Source organism: Pelecanus crispus, chromosome 1 (genome assembly GCF_030463565.1).
Source record: "Pelecanus crispus isolate bPelCri1 chromosome 1, bPelCri1.pri, whole genome shotgun sequence".
Taxonomy (NCBI): Eukaryota; Metazoa; Chordata; class Aves; order Pelecaniformes; family Pelecanidae; genus Pelecanus; species Pelecanus crispus.
In genome coordinates, this window is record NC_134643.1 from 154,550,828 (window position 1) to 154,570,423 (window position 19,596).

At 41.2% G+C, this 19,596-nt stretch overlaps 1 protein-coding gene across 1 annotated transcript in view; it reads right to left on the reverse strand.

Moving 5' to 3' along the window:
* Positions 1 to 707: 707 nt before the first annotated feature.
* The window catches only part of RFX8 (regulatory factor X8), a 29,572-nt gene continuing 10,683 nt past the window's right edge, over positions 708 to 19,596 (reverse strand). The window contains exons 5-15 of the mRNA XM_075727738.1: positions 17,612 to 17,674; positions 15,984 to 16,047; positions 14,847 to 14,981; positions 14,684 to 14,761; positions 14,055 to 14,168; positions 13,258 to 13,408; positions 11,748 to 11,806; positions 7,339 to 7,495; positions 5,691 to 5,785; positions 4,421 to 4,535; positions 708 to 967 (exon numbers count right to left, since the gene is read on the reverse strand). Coding sequence (XP_075583853.1) covers positions 708 to 967; positions 4,421 to 4,535; positions 5,691 to 5,785; positions 7,339 to 7,495; positions 11,748 to 11,806; positions 13,258 to 13,408; positions 14,055 to 14,168; positions 14,684 to 14,761; positions 14,847 to 14,981; positions 15,984 to 16,047; positions 17,612 to 17,674 — 1,291 coding nt within the window. The remainder of the gene's footprint in view (positions 968 to 4,420; positions 4,536 to 5,690; positions 5,786 to 7,338; positions 7,496 to 11,747; positions 11,807 to 13,257; positions 13,409 to 14,054; positions 14,169 to 14,683; positions 14,762 to 14,846; positions 14,982 to 15,983; positions 16,048 to 17,611; positions 17,675 to 19,596) is intronic.

Consider the following 19,596-nt stretch of genomic DNA (forward strand, 5'->3'; position numbering starts at 1 on the left):
ACTAAGCACAGAGGTTTGATCCATGTTCCCGTATGTCCTTATATTTAGTCTTGTATCCTACAAAGACTTTAGTCTATCTTGTTCTCTACCTGTATGTCATCCCTTATGCTGGTAAGTTTGAAGCAGTGGACTGACTGCAAGAAAGTCTGATGGAGTGGAAATGTCTCAAGGATTTCATACTTCTTCATCTTTTAGTAAAACTAACAGGTAGGTGGAGGAATGAGAGCCTCTCAGCGCTTCCAACAATGAGAAAAGACCACACCATGCGCTCTGTCTTCTGATCAATAAACACATGCAGCCTGTTTGTCAGCTAGCCCACAGGCTGCTCCCAACCCACCAGAACAGTGCTGCTCTTGCTTAGACAACGCTCGGGGAATCTGAAGGAGTGCCAAAGGTCTGCTGAAAACCTAAGGAAAGAATCAGGGAACTGCAATGATGGGGAGGTGGGTGGTGTGGAGATTACGATCCCTTGATAGGATGGTGGGATGTGGAGGATGCTTTGTGGCTTGAGGTTTAGCTGACATTGGACACAGCTCCATGCAAACCTATATTTCATTAGTTCTACTTTACACATATAAAAACCCCCAAACAACCACACCCCTCCCGATCCCTCCTGATTTACCCAATTTATAACTTCTTTTTTTAAATTTTCTTTAAAGTTAATGCTTATTTCACCTTGCTGCCTGTGGCTGTGACCACCGAACAACTCAGAACTCTGCAAAAACGTTGCTTAATCCGAAGTTACTCTGGCTCTGCATCAAAGTTATGAGAGCTGTCTGTGGAGCATTGGCTTGAGGTTGCTCCTCTGCAAAATAGCCCCAGAGATGGCTGGGCTCATAAACCCACAGAACAGGGGACTCATTTTGCTTTGCAACCCAGAAACTTTCATCTCCCTCCTCCTCTATATAGGACAGGAAAATGTGAGCCACAAAATCCGTGAGTAGCAAGTTCAACAAATGCCAGGATCCTAGGTTTAAAGAAAAACAAATATAATTTCAACAACCTCTTCATTTGCTTATCTTCATGATGTGTTCTTTTTTGAAGGGCTTCATTACAGTAACAGGCTAGACAAAGTAGCAGACTAGCACTCATCAAATAGTACTTACAGAATTATGTACTTTTAAATATCACAGCAAAATAGGCACCAACTGCAGATTTTAAACATAAGCAAAAGCTTTTTCCCCTTATTTTAGCTAGAGGGGAAAGTGTACTTGTGTTTATTCGCTTTCCTGTTCAAGTTCTTCCCCCACATTCACTGCTACTACAAGGCTTATCAACCACCACATATCATCCCCATTCACCACTCGGACAGATAAATCATTCCACCTCTTCCCAAGCAAACCCTCCTACAGGCATCTGTATGTCTTGTGTCTATGACATTAAATGGCCTACCTTGCAGCTTGGGGCATAACTGCTAAAAGCTAAGAGAGACTCATTGAGGCCATTGACTTTTGAATCATACCTTGGTTGAAAGCCCTTACAGTAAATAGTAGGTCTTCTTCCATGCCACAAATCTGCATAGGAATTCATCAAGCGATTCGTAACCTCTGCATCCCACAAACATGTTTACATGGGCATCAACAAGGAGATACCACAATTTATATGAACAATCAAGGTTTACAGAGCTTTAAAAGTGAAAAATACTGCCTCTTTTGATGTTATATGTGTCTGAGAAGCTGCTGCTTCTGCTGTTTGTCCTTTTGCACATCTTTATAGCCAAGTAAGTGGAAGTATACTTGGAGTTCAAACTATACAGACCTGACACTAATAGTCCATGAGTGTTTCTAACAGTCTTACAGGTGTTTTTGAGACATTCAATAAGAGTAAGCATGAAACAAAAGCTACCACTCCAGTTGTCCCTTGGGATAATACAGAGGGACACAGTTTTGAAGGGGGAGTAGGTCAAAGCAGCTTGCTTGCAAAAGAGGAATGCACAGGTCACTGTATGGCTCAGCAATACATCCCTGAATGCCTCGGAAGGGGGACTGGTAAGGAAATGGAGGTGTACCAGTTGACGTGAAGCTCTGTGATGCAGATATGTAGTGGCACATTTGCTGGAGAGGAGGTGGAGCTGAAAGAGCTGTAGAGGTCCCATTAGCCCTGACTGCTGTAGCACACTTGCCCCTTGCTGCCTTACAGCGGGGGTAACTGCACAGTTCCCCCGATCACACTTGGGCATCACCCATGTGGAGTCTGGGCTGGAAAAGGGTAGAAGTCAATCCTAAGTTCAGAGGTGTGAGTATGCCAGTATATTATGTGTGCCAGATGTGCCAAGCTCCAAGGCAAGAGCCCCAGACAGAAGTAACTTTGGGTTTGGTTACTGGTATGTGGTTTATTCTGGGGAGGGAGGCACACTGCATTAACATGACACTCACACATTTCCCTAAGTAGTTGTGTTTCCTCAGTGTGGATGCTACATATTTCAACTTGCAGGATGCCCTGTGTTCCTGCAAGAAATGCTGAGATTGAAGAAATTTCTGAAAAGCAATGACCCTGAGTGCAGAACTTTTACGCCAGATGGCTTGTTAACATAATGGCTTCAGCCTTGTCCACTGAAACTCAAAATCCTACTGGAATGGAAACATGGCAAAGAAGGGACATTGATAGGTCATATAGCCCGACATCTTAAAGAACCAAGGGTATTAAGAAAGAAGATAATAATGATCAAGTTAATTGGAGCATCACAATGAAAGATTAAAAGATTTTTTAACTCTCTCATACGTGAGGATAAGTTCAATCTTAGTGTTACTGAAGTATAGCAGGAAGACTGTCATAAGTGGGATGAAAACATCATTTGTAACTAGTTTGAGAAAGGCTTGGCAGAGAAAGGGATGCTCTCCATCAGTTGTGTCCCCAACTGGCGACAACTGCAGAACAGAGAGGCAATCCATTAAACTCTTGTTGTGGTGAAAAGAGGGAAGAGGATTTCATCATCGTGGGGAATTTCAATAAACATTATGCTTCCAGTGCTGTTCTTGGAATTCTTTCCTAATTCCTCATTGCCTAAAATACTGCATGTAACATTGAAGAGTTCTGTGCAGAATTCCTCTGGAGAGAGAGAAAGGAATGATTATCTTATTATTACTGTAACGTAGCGGCTGATGGACAAGGGACCCTACTGCGCTATGTTCCCCGCAGACACAGAACAAAACTGTGATCCTGCTTCAGCAAGTTTGCAATCTAAATATAAGGCAAAAGGTAGCAGCTAGATGCAGAAAAGGGGTGCGCACATACATGCCCAAACACAGACATTAGCAGGAGAGGAATACTGAAGAACACAAAAGGCAACAACCTTAACATACCCCTTTGTCATGTCTTTGTAGGAAACACATGAAAGTATGGTTTTGAAGGGGAATTTCAAAGAAGACAATGAGGTTTTCTTTGGCTATTTGTGTGAAGCCCCATCCAACAGAAGAGGAAAAAATATGAAGGTGCTCCTTTGAAAAATCTAAAAAGCAGTTCGTACAGTTTGGGATCAGATGCTACTCACAGGAGATGGTGCATTTCTGCAGAATGAATAATAGTGAGCCTCTGAAAGGTTTTACAAATTAAAAGAAAGGCAGGTAGGCTTGATGCAATATAGAAATGGAAGAGACTGAACTGATTCAAGACGTGGTTGTACCACTGCAAGCCACTTTGAGTGAATGTGATGGCACAGTCCCTTTGCTTCTCTTGCCTTGCACTGGTGTGGGATGGATTTGATGCTTGGCAGCTCAGAGCCCTAAAACAGAGAGAAAACTAACCCAGCTAAAGGAGTGCCTAGTTTTCAGTCAGTTTAACACCTTAAATAGGCTTGCTGCTGGCTAGGCAAGCACTTATGCCAGTGTAAGGCATAAGGAAAAGGAGCATATAGCTGTTGTCAGAGGAACTGCCTGCCTCTTTGGCAAGTAGTTATCGCAGTGGTTCTGATCTGGCCGTATTATACAAGAAAGAACCTGAAGGACTGGGAGCTATCACTTGAGAGATCTGGAGTTTTAATGGTTTGGGGTATTAGTGGCCTCAGCTCCCCATCACACCCTTCTGCTGGGGTGTGCAGCTCTTGTAGGGAGGGAGAGCAGAGGCTCACAGCTCAGGCTGCCGTTCCCCATATTTCCACAGACAAATGACGGCTTCTGCAGGCAGAGGGAGTCCTGCCCTTCCCACCATCTCCAGCTGCATGCTCCTGCTTTCCTCCCTTCTGTTCATCCTACAGTTTGGATCAGAAAACAAATCTGGTTGAAAATTAACTGTTTCATTTCCCTGACCTGGCTAGCTACATCACCAGGCAAATGGTGCTGCTTGATGCAAGGAAGGGAGTAGGAAGAAGTGATGCCCCTATTGACTGTAGCATGAATTTATGTCCGTTAAAATGATCTGGTGCCGCTGCCATCTCAGGGCAGAAAGGGGCCTATCAGGTGAGAGTCACAAAGATCCTACTTACCAAAACTGTCTGCATAGTTGAGGGTCATAGCCTTGCTTACTGCACTCAGTAGGAAATTCCATCTCAACTGGAAATCTGATGCCAGTTTTCTAAACTCCTCTTTATTCCTGCTTGGCTGCAGATAGAGAAAAAAATTGCTTCATGATAAAGTTGGTTAAAAGAATTCCTTATTGTGTTGCAGAGTGTTTCCCTGTACAAACTGCATACAAAGGTGGAACAAGCAGGGTTTTTTTTTGTTAGAATCCTAAAAAAACTTAGGTTGAAAGGGATCTTTGGACATCATCTAATCCAACCTCTTGCTCAAAGCATGGCCAGCTTAGTTCAGGCCTTGACCAGCCAAGTTCTGAATACCTCCAGGATGGAGATTCCACAGCCTTTCCAGGTAAGGAAAGGCTCTTCCCATGCTTAACTACTCTCATGGTAGTTTTTTTTTCTTTTTATCTATTGGAAATTTTCTTTGCTACAACTTGTGTCATTGCCTTATGCCCTGCCAACCCCCAGGACAAGTCCTGCTCCATCTTCTCTATACCATCCCATGAGGTAGCTGAGTGTTCTATGAGGAGAAGGCACCACAGAACTGAAAAGTACTGTTCTTAATTTTTTTTTTAAGAAAAGGAAATAATCAAGCTAAAGAAGTACAGTTTACACTGCTTCTTCAAAAAGGGAAAAAAAAAAAAGACTTTAACCACTGCCCAGAGCCAAATTAATTGGTCTGGCAACCAACCAAATGCAGTGGTGCCATCAAGCGACTGCTAATTCTGAATCAGTGATGGAACAGGGGTGGTACAGTTAGTAAACTATGGGAAGGTACATATGCAAGGATGATCGTACTTGAATCTTTCACAAGAGCTAGAGACATTGTACTAGAAATTATCACTCTCCTACCACCTGCTAAAAGTCAACAGTTTCATGAATCAATGATTTCAGGAGTCATGAAGTGTTCTCTTCATTTTTACTAACATTTTTCTTCTGAATTTTGGTTTATTAGGGACTGTTACAATGTGTCTATGAAATGAGAGCAGATACTGAAACTGTCCAAGTGGATATATATGCAGAAATATGCTTGTAGTTGTTTGCACAGATGGAAATTTTGTATGACAATTAATTCCTCCTTTTTCTGCAGCATGCATAAATTGTATTTATGCAAATCTGCAGTCTGGTCAGGTTGCTAGTATACAATGTGGCTCCTGCAGACTAGTGACAGTCAGTATGTAGCAGGATAAATGATGTGATCACTTTCTTTTCTGAAATTATTAAATTAATTTTATACCTGAATCACAAAAGCCTGAAGATTTGAAGACACACAGTTCAGGAGAACCCGAATATCTGTGGAAGGCGCCAGCAAAGACATTAAGTCATTCAAACCTATAAAATGTAGAAGAGAGATCATGACTTGAAGTGATTGGCTTGCTTTTTGGTTTGTTTCTTCAGTTTTTAGCTTTTTTTTTTCTTTTCTCTTTAGCTTAAAATATATTAAGACATCTGTTTATAGCATTATGATTATATTAATAATCATACTATTCCTTTAGTGAGGAATAGTACCCTACTTTGAAATCAGCCAGAATTCATATTTGTGTCCATTTCCATCCTGTCTACAATGCCCTAGTCATCATGGTAAGAATAAACACTTCAAATGCGAAAGCTGGAATTTGGTTATATGCAATACCAACTAACTAATCTGAGATTTCATGTGGTTGAGAAAAAACATCTTGTTTTATCTGTTGAGGGGGAGAAAACAGTTTTAAAACAATAACAGAAAATAAAGAATATTCTGTAGAGCATCAGAAATGTAAATTATGTTGCCAAATACCAATGCAGCTGTTCCCCCCAAAAGCTTGGAACCTACCACCCAGTGCCAGATGGTACAACACTATTGCACCTCTCTGAATTTATACCCTTCTAACTGAGATGTCTTCCTTCAAGCAGGCATATGGATAGGGTCTGTGAAACCTTGCTTGTTACAAATAACAATTTGGAAAAGCAACGAAAACAGAGAATGCAATAAATCCCCCCTGGAAAGAATATGACCATCATTAATATAATGAGCAAATGTAATAAAAGCATTCTGTGTAGTGTTTTTGCTTTTAAGCCATATATAAATTTTATTTAAATGGTTCTCCTGATGGTTCTGTGAAGAAGGCAAATTATTATTCCTACTGAAAGCAGTCACGGAAAGGCTGTGGCGTGTCCCTTGTCAGCAAGCGAGTCGGTGGCAGGCCAGGAACAAAGAGCTGAGGTTTCCCCCCATCAGTTCTGTGCACAGCCTCGTCCAACTTGCCCGTCTCTTGCTAATAATTTAAATGGCAGCCCATTAATCTAAAAAATAACTTGCCATTATGTTCCCATCCTTTTTCATTAAGCTGGCAAATGCATTATGTCATGGCTGCATACAAACTGTGTATTTTATTGTTTACAGCAGCACATCAATCCCACAGGCCGCAATACAGCGAAAGGACACGAAAGCTGAAAGGCCGATAGTCCTCGTCCAGTTCAGCGTACAATATTTTAAAATCTGGCCACAAGAAATAATTTTGTGAACTTCATTTAATAACTGAGGAAAATGCAGAATGCAACTCTTGGAAACTTCTTTTTGTCAAAGAAAATGATAAAAAATATCCCTGTTTGTCAGCCTTCTTCTCGAAGATACGTCATTTAGTAACACAAACCCCACTCCTGCTGCCACAGAAAGCTTTAAGGGAGAGTCAGATCGGAAAGCCTTTCATTCTTAACCTTTAAAGTTAAAAGGATACATGCTGGATTCTCATTTTTATTGGCTCTTTTCCAGTACTTTGGGTTATGGCAAGACTGTAATTCCCATTAGGGCAGATGCCATGAATAAACAAGAGGAAATGCTGCAGCTTTAACAATGGCAAGCAAGGGCTTCAGTGGATAGACGAAATGCAGCAAAAAAATATTACATTTGAGTTCTATGTTGTTCTGAGGCTCCTCCGGATTCCTAAACTTCTTTTGAAAGAAGTTTCCAGGCACATCCAGAAATCCCTGATCAATGACAGCATGCAAGTCCGATCGCAGAACAGTGACATTGCTGTTGCTGTTCAAGACTGTTCTCATTGTCTATAGAGAATAAGAAAACAGTTAATGCCTTTCATTTTCTCAAGCCCTTAACTCAGTCAAAAAGCTTCCCTTATTCAATACCAGACTTTATATAACCAGTCTCCAAATTGGGGAAAAAAAAAATATATCAAAGGAGATGAATCTTAAATTGTCTTCAAGAGTTTCTTGTTCTGGGAGATAATCTTTTCAAAGACTCTCTGTGGTGTTGTCTGTGATGGAGCAGACAAGGCTAACATGCTTGAAGTGTCTGGGAAATTGCCTGGGCAATTGGTTTTGCTTAGAGTTATTATAGTTACACCAAATAGCAGTATTTTGTCTAAAACATGGAATGGTGTATCAGGGCCAACTTTCCCTTGATGTTACCTGTCCTTAGTACATGTCTCAATTAAATTCAAAGGCAAGTTTTTTCAAGTTGCCCAAACCTTTGAGAAGATAAAAATAACATTAGAAATATGGTATTAGTTAAAATAATATTAGTTGGGATTTTATCCCATTTATCTGCTTATGAGTCATTTGTGAATGGATCTGGCTTCATATTTGTCCCAAAAAGTATTACTCACATAGATATTGCAAACAATTTTCAGCCTAACATTTGATCCTCATCTCTTAACTTTTTTTTTTCTTAATTAATTGGTAATATCACACAGTATTGCTTCAGATTCTTGATTAAATGATGAAAACAGTGAAGGCAATTAAACCTGAATCCATAAAATCTGTTATTCCTACATATAGTCTCTCACTTCCATACTGAAATCAGTAAGATCCTAAAGCCTTTGTTGAATTTTGGGCTTTTATATGAATAATCCATGTCCAGTTGGGCCTTCCAGAGTAAAAAAAATTTTTTTTTTAAATTCAGAAAAACTTCAGGATTCATAAATGTTTTAACAAATCCCATTCACCCGATGCTTACCATGACCCCACAAGCAGCAGTGAATGCAGCTCACCATTTGTTTGCAATCTAGCAATTTTTCTTTTTCATCATTCTGCTAGCTTGACTGAAATACCAAAAGCACTCTGATTCTCACTCGGTAATCCCCTTCAGCTAAGTTAAAGACAAAGTCTTTTTTCTTATTTTACTTGGAGTTTCCAGTATCAGAAGAAGAGCTGCTGCTTGCAACGAGAACACAAGACCCAGAGGCTAGGAACTACCAGGGGCAGCATCTTCAGTATGCTGCTAGCACCCAATCCGTGCCCCAGTGTTTTAGACTAGTCCTTTTAGCCATTGAACTTCACTGCACTATCTCTAAATGACTGAGCGCCAGCTCTGACAACACTTAAATACAGCTTTAAGGCAAGAACCAGCCCCAGGAAATGACAAGCATCATATTTACATTCCTTTCTCACAGGGAATTTGCACCTTTTTATGCTCTAATTACCTCTGCACGTCCAGGTAGTAGCAGCTGTCATCCTGCTTTATCTACACATGATGTTAAAAAAGTTACTTTTTTTTTTTCTTTTGAATGCTGACCCTGCCAAAATTGTTCCTATTTTCTCACCAGGTGGCTAAATTATTGCAAAGTACTCTACAAGGGACAGTGTGGTTACACCATTCAGAGGCTGCAGCTGCACAGCTCCTCTGTAGTACTTCTCATTAGGAGCACTCTCACCTGCTTTGACCATCAGTCTCTAGTTGAAATTCCAGGTGCATTTTAGAGAGAGAAAACTGAGAAGGATGATTAGAAATATCAAATGACTCCTATGTGGGAAGATGAGATAAACTTCAGCTTCAGATAGAAATAACTGAGGAAGGATGTGATGGAGGTTTGCAGGGAGAATTGCATGAAGAAGGGTAGAAATTTTAAAATAATAAAAGAAAGTACTTTTTTCACACAAATAATCAAACCCCGGAACTCACTTCCCCAAGATGCTGTGGATGCCAAAATCAAGCTATTAAATACGAAGATGTATTCATCTTAGATTGCTGGAAGCCAGGGGAGTACAATGGAGGAGGAGTGAGGCATCACTTGCTCTACTCATACCCACTTCACATGAGCATCTGATGAGGGCCACCACGGGAAGTGGGACACAAGTCCACACAAGCCTAGGACTGGGTCTGACTGACTAAAACACTCAGTGATCCTTTCAGAGGGATGTCCACCTCCCCATGAAGCATCTGTATGTTTCTCACAAGCTGAAAATTTTAAACACCAGTGGTGCTCAGCTAACCATTTTTTTGTTTGCGCTAGACAGGGGGTTGCATTTCCAGGAGAATGTTTAGCGGGTATTTGTTTCCTAGCCTGTTTTGCTGGAGCCCAGTATCCATGGTTTTGACAAGATCTCTAACAGAAGTTGTAATAGGGGCTATGTGACCGCTGAAAAACTATGGGGATGCTCATTTACGAGACTTACATAATTTCACTTATTGAAACCATTGGTTTTAAATTGTGATGGGACTAATTATCAGGTACACTACAACTCCTTTGCCCTTCCCTTGTATTTTAAAGAGGCTCTAGAGAAGGTGCAAACATCATTTACTTGTGAGAACAGTGCCAAGAGCTCGTTAGCATGAACGAGAACCAGGCTCAGAATGTGCTCAGCTGTAAGCAGAGACCTGACCCATATTCTCAGGTCTGCCAGGTTCACTTTGTGCCAGATAAACAGCATAAAGGGGATGTAGAGCAGCTAGAGGCTGCTGCTAGAGAATTCCCCCTGACTAGGCTGAAATTCTTTTGCCCTGAATCTTGAGGGTGTAAATCCAATGTTGACTCTGCAGCTTTTCCGCATGTTAGGAATAGGCAGAGAAGAATCAAAAAGCTACAACCAGCCCCTTGACGTCACGGCCTGAGCACAAGAAGAATGATATAAAGACTGAGTGTGCAAATCAAATGCAAATGGCTGGGAATAGCTGGCACTTGCAGTCTTGCTGGATCGTGTTCTTTGATGCATAAGCAGCACTGTTTAGAAGCACATGAAGCTGAGCTTTTCAAGTATTTAACATGTCCAAGGGCTGCTGCAGTAAATGGGAACTGTGAGAGCTCAGCACCTCACAGAAGTCAGCCTTTTGCCTGTGTTAGTGCACCTATGCAAGTCTGTGCATTACTGTTATTTTTAAAATTTTTTTAAAGTAAGTGACGTGTGTCTTTTGTATGTTGCTGGTGATGAAGTTTTCCCATAAAGAAAAGCTACATTTACTAAGGGAAGAATGTGACACTGCTGTACAGTCCAAGAAGCCAGAGTTCCCTTCCTTCCTCCCCTTTATTTTGGGGACACAGTGTCGTGATTTAAGCCAGGTGGCATGTTGGGAAAATCTTGTACTTGCTGTTTGAAGAGGAGGAGACAATACACCACCTGTTCTCTTCTCCTTTCTTCTCCATTTGTGACCTATCTGTTCTGTTGCGGCCCGGACCGCCTCAAAAGCCAAGGTTTTGGAAGTATCCAAGGACACCAATGGAAGGAAGGCTGCAGGGAGGGTACAGACCTTCATAATAATGCAGCACTGAATGAGTACACGCTAATGAAACAATTTACTTCGCAGTGTTCAAAGGGTTAAAAATGCAGCTCCTGGATGCATCTCCTTTGTCAGTGTAGCTGAGAAGAATGATACTGTAGAGCAAAAAGCAGGCAGAGATATTAATTGTTAGAGAGATTTTTGTCTCTTTCTTCCCAAGATAAAAAGCCAGTCCGAGTGATGACCCTGAGGAGGAAAGTTCAGAGGATGCTTCCCTACAGCACCCCTTCCAACACTGTATGGTCAGAAGAGGGAGAAGATTTTGCCAGCTGATCCCTGGGATCCATGAAAAAGGTGAGTGTCTTGTGCCCTTACGGACCTCACACCCTGCTCCCTGACCACGGAGCTTCTCTGCAGCCGGCATATTGGTGATTTCCCTTGTGCAGGCTCCTGCAGCAGTCATCAGAGAGAGTGGTCAGGACACTACGTAAAACCAGTTTTAGAATAACTCCAGCATGTCCTATCTGACTGGCTTTGGCATGGCTGAGCGAAGATACTGGAAACTGTCATCTGACCCTTCCAGCTAATGTAATGTTCTCCTCCCCATGGGGGACCACTGACCATATCTCAGAGGCTTTGACAAATCCATGGGGAGGAACAGGCCCCCTCAGCATACTTACAGTGTGGGAAGATATGGGTAGGAGGGTGAGCGTGATCTGGACCGTGCTCAGTATGCAGCTAAGAATACCTATGCTGCTGCTGTTGTCCTACAATGGAGCATCTCATAAATAGTCCAAACTACAGATGGGCTTCTTGAGTGAATGAGATGCCCAGCTTTTTTGTTTCACAGGTTCTGGAACATACCTTGGCCATGTTAGAAAGGTCTGTCTTTCTCCTGAGTCTTTTTACAAACATTGTAATTTCTGTTAAAGAAAAAGAGGCAGGTGTTTCATATCATTAGTATTTTACAGTCTAAAAGACATTAATGAAGACAGACCTTTTAGGTTAGAAAGTAGATCCCTAGGGGAGCAACAGGCTAACAGAGGGCACAGCGGGGGCACTGAGCCAGCATTACGGGCTGGGTGGGGGACCCTTGCAGTTTAAAGCTTGCAAGCAGAAGCTGCCCAGGCCACCACTCTTAGTTCACGGCAAGTCTGTTAACCCATAACACACAGAAAAAATACTCCTAATATTTTTTACATTAAATACTTCTTAATCAAGACTAATACTCTTTTACATGTATGGTTTAAGGTGAAGGAAAGCAACATTCCTTCTAAACCTCCTATATTTTGATAAGAGATTACGTTTCCACCTTTATGCATCTATAATTCTGCAGCACTGTTAATAGGAGTTGGTTTCTTTGGTTCTCTTTTCTCATGCTTATAACGTGTTGTATTTATGACAAGCATGGTCCAAGAATATCTTTTTTAAGAATAAAATATAAAGTAACTGATTCACAGTTACAGGAAATTTGAGTATAAAGCAACTCACAAACTTCTGTAGACAGACAATGGTTTTCAAGTGAAAATTTCTGTTTCTCTGAAGTTTGTACAAACCAGAAAGACCAGGATGCATATACAAAGGGTCACAACTGAATAATTACATATACTTCCGTGCACACACATGTTAAAAACACATTACTAAGTTTGCTCTGACAAGCATTCAAATGTAAGAAATGCCAGAATTAAGACTGTCTGCAAGTCCTCCTTGAGCATATGAATGCCAATACAATCTTTTGTCTGCACAGGAGCCCTGCTTTACTAGTGAGAAGTTGGTCTTCACTCAATGAGCAACTGAGCAACATTATGTTTTAGTCAGAATCTTCAGCATCATATATCAATATATGTACATATGTACGTACCCATTTACAAACACACACATATACACACACCTTTGTATAGTACAGATTTTTTCAAATCCTCCTCTAATGACAGTCATAGTTTCCCTATGGGACTACGGCTTTTTTTCTGTTCATATTGAACTGTGCTATAGCCATTAATTAATTTATCTGCATAAAACCACTTGCAAGGTGAAGAGACAGAACAATACCTAAATTTCAGAGGGCAGACTGCATATTATTCAGTCATCTACACAGCCAAAGCAATCATGGCAAGAGACAGATCTTTAAAAAGATTCAAGTACACTTTAATTTACAATGAATCGGGAATAATTTTGGCTTAAATTTGTTCTCACACATTATCTGAGACTATTTATTTTTAACTGTATCCCACCTAACTCTAGTCATTACTACTATTGAAGTTACATCAGCTAAGAAAGTTTTTTAAATAATTTCTGTAAAAGTCTTGTAACACAATCTTCTCTGCAGTTTAAGCAAAGGCTGTTTTATGAAAATCTCTCTATTACTCAAACATACCTTTAGATTTGGATGTTTGGAGTGGTAATGGAAACTCTGCCAAAGCAGTAAGCAGCCAAAGTTCAACATTTTTACTGAACAGTCTGATTGACTTCATGTGTTGCACAGGCACCTCCTCCAGGAAATCATGAAGTAGGATGTTCTCCATTTCCTAGAATACAAATTCATGGAGCTGCACATGGTTGATGTACTACAGATATTTACAGCAGCATGAAACAAAATTGTGTTGATAGTTTAAATGTAAACAAGCTCATTTTTTCCTTCCAATTAAGCAATAGCTAAGCTACATTTATTAGCAGAAGGAAAAAGGTCCTAACAATAAATGTCGTTTCCTGAATTAATTACTAGACACTACTTAATGACCTGCTGTAAATAAGAAGCAAGTTATTTTGATCAGAAAACTGTATATTTCTATGTGGAATGTCACCAAGAAATGCAGTAGTGTTCTGAATGGAAAAATAACTCTGGTAATTTGGAAAACAGTTATCAGTCAAAATTTCAGTCACATAACCTCATGCCAGAACCAACCCACATTTGTAACAGCATACTCCATTGATGTTAGGGACTTTCAAAGGAATATATAGCTGCAAAATGGAAGTTATCTCAAATTCCACTGGCTCCTTTCAAAGTCTGTACTGTGCTGTCTCAGAAGAAGCCAAAGAATGGACTTGAGGTACGACCGAAAATCCCATTGTATGGCACACAAGAAACAGCTGGACCTTCTCCTCAGGTAGAATTACCAAAAAGACAAAGACACATAATAACATAATTACAACAAACAAGTGTGTCTACAGTACCTTGAATAGCTGCCTATCATAGCTTTTGAGCAGCTGGCATACATCTGGCAAGGACATAAGTGCTATTCTTTCAGGCTGTAGAGACCTCCAGAATGACATGATACAATCTTCCACCTGTCACACAAAGTTCTTTATGAATTTTCACTGATTTTACACTTGTGAAATGCAAAGTGTAATTCCATAAAACAACACACATAAGCACAGAAGCAAAAGAATGACCGTGGAGCTGGGCTCTTTGCCTGGCCTCATCCTGGCCAGCCTCCAGTGTAAGTGGAAGCATCTGGGGCAACAAGCTGAGCTTCACAAGGCAGTGTAAGAAAGAGGATAGAAAGAATTGTGCCACGGATATGCAGATATAAGTAAAGATGTGCGTCCACGGCCTTGTGTTTTGTGCTGAGCTCAGACCTGTTGATGTGCCAGGAGTTCTCAGTATTCACCTACAAACTCAGATTCTCGGAGCATGTTGTATTAATTAAGAATTCCCAAATGATTTGACTGAATGCTCCTTTTGTCTATAAGTGATCATCTACCTTAGATCAAACCATCACATAAATAAGTTACACGAAACAATTTTGCTCTTGAAGTTGTTTGCTGTCATCAGAATGAGTGTTATTAAAGCAAAGGCATACCTTGTCAAGCTCGCTCTTTCTCACTATATGTAAAATATCTTGACAGTGGCTGTAGTACTCATTGGCAAGCAGTACAACCTGGAGAAGGTGACCAAAAAGAGGGTACAAAAAGATCACACAGGCAAAGAGTTAACTCACTTGATGACCGAATATTTGAACGTACCATTTCGTAGGGGTATTTCTTCCCTAGCTCTTGCTCCCAAAGACAGAATCTGCTGAATTCAGGCCAAGGGTACTGAAGTCTCTCTTGTTCAGTCTTCAGATAAATGACAGATGGAGAACAGTGCAAATTCTTGCTCTCAATGCAGCAGAATTTATTTTGAACAATAAAAAAAAAAAAATCACAATTATCTTGTCAGTTCTGTTAAAGGTATTAAATACTTCCTTGAAATAGTATAACATGATTTTTATAAGATGTATTTCTTCAGAGGAATGCTTGTCCTTTTTTTTTAGAAAGTAGGGGTGGATGAAAGAAACGAGCATGGCTGACTAAATATTTAAATCCTAAACAGTACATGAATTTCTTTTCAAAACCAGTGAATATCTAATGCTATACATATCTCCCACATATATTTTCTATAGCACTCATGACATAGTTGTAACCTTCTAAATAAGGCTGCAGATATTTGGCTCTGCTGTCAGGGTGACAGCACATTTCTCATCAGCTGTCATTACATCCACTTCAGAGCACTCATTACCACACCCAAGTACTCTGTAAAAATCAGACAGACATCCAGTCTCTCCTTTTTTCCTCACTTTGGTCCACGTAAGTTTGTTGCTCACGCTCTGCTGGCTGACTTCCAACAACCCCGGTGTCAAGCCATCCCATGACACCACGCTTATGGGAGAACTGCCACAGGTTAGCCTCGCATCTGCTCTTTTCGGTGAGCAGGGGTTGCGCTCTTTTGTCTTAATAATTTCCTAGTATTTAAATACTTATTGTGACAATAAACTCTGAGAGCATGGAAAAGACGCCGGCTCAGCAGCGTGAGGGTCTGTCACCATGGGCCTCAGGCAAGGAAGGTTTTGCCCCACTAACTCCCCTAATATTCAAAACCTGGGCTGTCAGCCACAATTTCTGCTCTCAGCACAGATAAAATTATTTGAGCCGACGTTAAGACAACAAAAATATTTAGCTACCAGGTGAAATAGGAGTGGGGGAAGTAAGCATTTAGTAAGATTACACAGACAAAGATTATTTTGAAGATGATGGGTTAACTGTATTTCATCACAACATAGCAGTTCTAATTAAACACACAGATAGACATTTTGTTATAAGTCTAATGTATCTGAAACTCACCGTTCTTTTTTTTTGGCTATTGCTCTTGTGACCAGCTGCATCTCTGTGACTGCAGGCATTTCCACTGTGGTAAAATATACAACAGAGAAAAAAGCCCTTTAAAAAGCTCACCAATTTATTCTGTATTTAGTAGGAAAATGAGCTCAAACTGGATAGAGTGCACTAGGTTGGAGCATTGTGTTCGGGAAAAAAAAAACCACACTCTTTCCTGTCATTCAGCAGCCCCATGATTTTCTAACAAGTCTGAAGACCAATTTCTTAATTTTAAGATAAAACTGAACCATTCATTATAAAGATGGCAAGGTATTAGCCATTTAACAGTGCAATGTCTTCCAACTTCTTGCATCAAAGTCGCGGGTTTGTATTTGTAGTTGCAGTTCATTTGGAATGATAATAATAATAATTATAAACATGCAAATAATGAAAGCATAATCTTCCTTGTGCTTTGATTTCACAGTAATTACATTTTCTGCACTCTGTATCAGTTTAGATGGCATTTTGTTTCTGACTTTCCCCCATTTACTTTGTAAGCCCACCGTGACGTTCCACACGGTCAGAATTCACCTGGACCTGCAAAGGCTTGACCACTGGCTTTTGGCTGCAAAGCCAGGGATATAGGCACAATAGGCTGCTTTCTTGCTTTACCATCTCCTGTCTCTCTCCCTGCCTGTTTTGCTGAGGCTAATCCTACAGGAGGGAGAGGCAACATTGCTAGTAAAAGGGACGTGCTGTGAGAGTTGGATTCCTCCAGTCAAGCCCCCATCTGCTGCTGACACCTGCTCACTGTCTGTGAAGGCATTTCGAACTCCAGGGTCCTTTTGGACTCAGCTATTTTGAAAGGTGGCAGGCTGGGGCTTTGTAGAAAATGTGCTTCCACTGGTGACTTCTAACACTCAGGCTATCTAATCGGATCCTGGCTGCTGGGTTTCACTGCTGTGATATATTATTCTAAACCAGGATACCACCATACATCCTGAAGGGACAGAGGACAAAATCTAACAGCTTATCTGCTTGGAAACTCAAGCCACTGAAAATACCTCCTCTCGCTTCTCTGCTGTCCACAGGACTGACCCTTGCCACCTGACAAGTTACCTTTCCCTCCGCCACTACTCTCTGCCACGAAGGCGGTGCTCCAGCAAAACAACCAAACTGGCTGCCCAAAACAGGGCACAACATTCATGTTGAGTACGTTTGGTAACGCTATTGACTCTTTCTCCCAGACGCTTTAGAGTTGGTGGCTGGACAAAGGGAAGAATGTGTAAGTAGAGGTGTTTCATAACGCTTCTTTCAAATGGGTCCTTCCTGCAGATTTCTAAAGACTGTGAAACAAAATTAATGAATATTTTCCAGCTCCTGCTCTCCCCAAGAAGGCAGCCAGCTGTATCTTCTGCTGCTGCTGCTATGGCAACCTGTATCAGTATCGCTCTCCTCCGGTGGGCTGGCTCCCACGGCAGGCTGGCTCCCGGCTCCCCCCCCACGTGGGGACGGCGAGGTGCGAGAAGGGGGGCTGTGTGGGTCCTCCTGCACCCCAGCAGCCAGCCGGGAGCTCGGTGATGATTAAGTGCAGCTACCTGTGGAAAGCTAGCATCTATGTGTTCCTGCTGTTAGCAAATGGGGTTCGGACTCACCTGGTGCCCGCAGAGGTGCTTGGCTGCCAGGCAGAGCTGCTCGCTTCCCCTGGAGAGCGGTGCCTGGGTAGAGACAGGAGACACAGAAGAGGAGGTGGGTGGGAGAAGGGGAAAACAGGTGACAGCAAAATCACAAGGAGTTTCACCATGTCTCTTGCAGAGTTTGGATGATGCTATGGGGTGGGAACTAGAGCTAAAATGGGAAATACAATGGTGGAGATGACAAAAAGACTAACAGAGGAGGCGAATGGGAAGGACAAAGGCAAAATGAAAGGAGGGAAGGTGGTGAAAGTGCGTGCTGTTGCCTGTCAGATTACGCTGAGATTAAAAAGCTAATTTGCTAGAATCATATCAGATTTTTTTAAAATTAAAAAATCATGGGTTTGCTTCACTATAAAGTCAGAACCCGAAACCTTCCCTATTACTAGAACCATAAAGTAACTCTTACGAGGCCAGAACTCACTGGCATTTTTTTATGCTGCCATACTCCAAGCCTCCTTGATCTGCCAGAGCAAGTACCATTTTAAGGAGAGCTTGTTCTCAAAGCTCCCATTCCTAGAGGTTACCCTATTGCAACATAAATCAGTAAAATACCAGATTTCCTTAAATCTCCATAACATATTTGGAGACCTCATTGGGTACAGTTGTGTTTGTTTATGCTACTGTCACAACATCATCATCAGAGTTGCAGTGCACATATCTTCAAAAAATCCAAGAGTTCTAAACGAACCAACTCACAGGTGCTGTATAAGAGCATCCTCATCACTCAGCCAACAGACCCATCTGAGGCCCCACTGACTATCAAAATGCAAATGCCTTCTTTGTAGTCAAAGGCAAGCCATTAAAATCTTACTGCCATTTCTATTACACCACCAAGCAAAGCTCCCAACCTGCCAGAACCTTCACGGGCCCATTTGCTCACTCCCAGCACCATGTCAATTGCCAACTATCTTAATAAGGTCAAGAAACATCATTTTCAGTAATTAGAGAGAGTGGGTCATAGTTTTGAAACCATCCCTTTCTTCACCAACCCACAGGCTGGGTGGATGTGTTGGTCTCTCAACTGGGCTGCAGTCTTCCCCTCAGGTAGATGCACCAGAAAAAGGATCTGCATGTTGGACTCTGTTCAGGCATGGGAGGGAGCAGTAGTCATTTCGGATACATTCCCTACTCAAACAGACATCCCCTGTCTCTGCTGGAGGGAAGTGGCAACAAGCCAGAGAAGTATATTCCATTAGCTGGGTCTGGTCCACAGACCAGCATTTGGACTGCACTGAAACGGTATATTGAAAATCTTCTTCACTATAATTTGGAAATTTCCACACCAACACACTCTCAAAAATTGAGATGTTATGCATCAAATACCCCTGCTGCAATTATATGATTACCTCTGCAAGAACAAAATTTGTTCTTGTAGGTAGAAAAGTAGTCACATTTTCATCACTCTTTTTTTAAATGTCAATTTTCTAATTTAAAAAAAAAAATCTAGAATTTGCTGGTTTTATCAACTTCAAAATAAAAAATTAATTCCGATTTCAAAAAGTACTGAACCCTACTGAAAGGACAGTAAAGATGAGGTATTTCCTTGATGTGTTCCTATTTATTTGCAAAGAATGTACAAAACTCTGAAAACAGATGGAAACAAACTCGCTTATTTGGTCAAAGCTGCTGCTTATTTTGTATGTGGCCTAATTATTTTTTTTCGGAGTTGTGCTACTCATGTTTCTCTGGCTGTGTTTTGTGCTTTTTTTATTGCTTTCTCTCCATTTTTTCCTGCTGTCCTTTATCAGACACTAAGAAGTAACTGTGATACCCAGCTGCCCAGGTGTTGCGGGTGTGCACGTTGTCTCAGGACAGGGTTGTGTGGCTGCATTTAGAGTGGAAGCTGTTCTAATTTCATCTGTCAGGCTTCACACAACAGTTTAGTGACTTCTTATAATTGTCTTAAATGAAGTAAGCATCAGACAAGATAATTTTGTACTTAG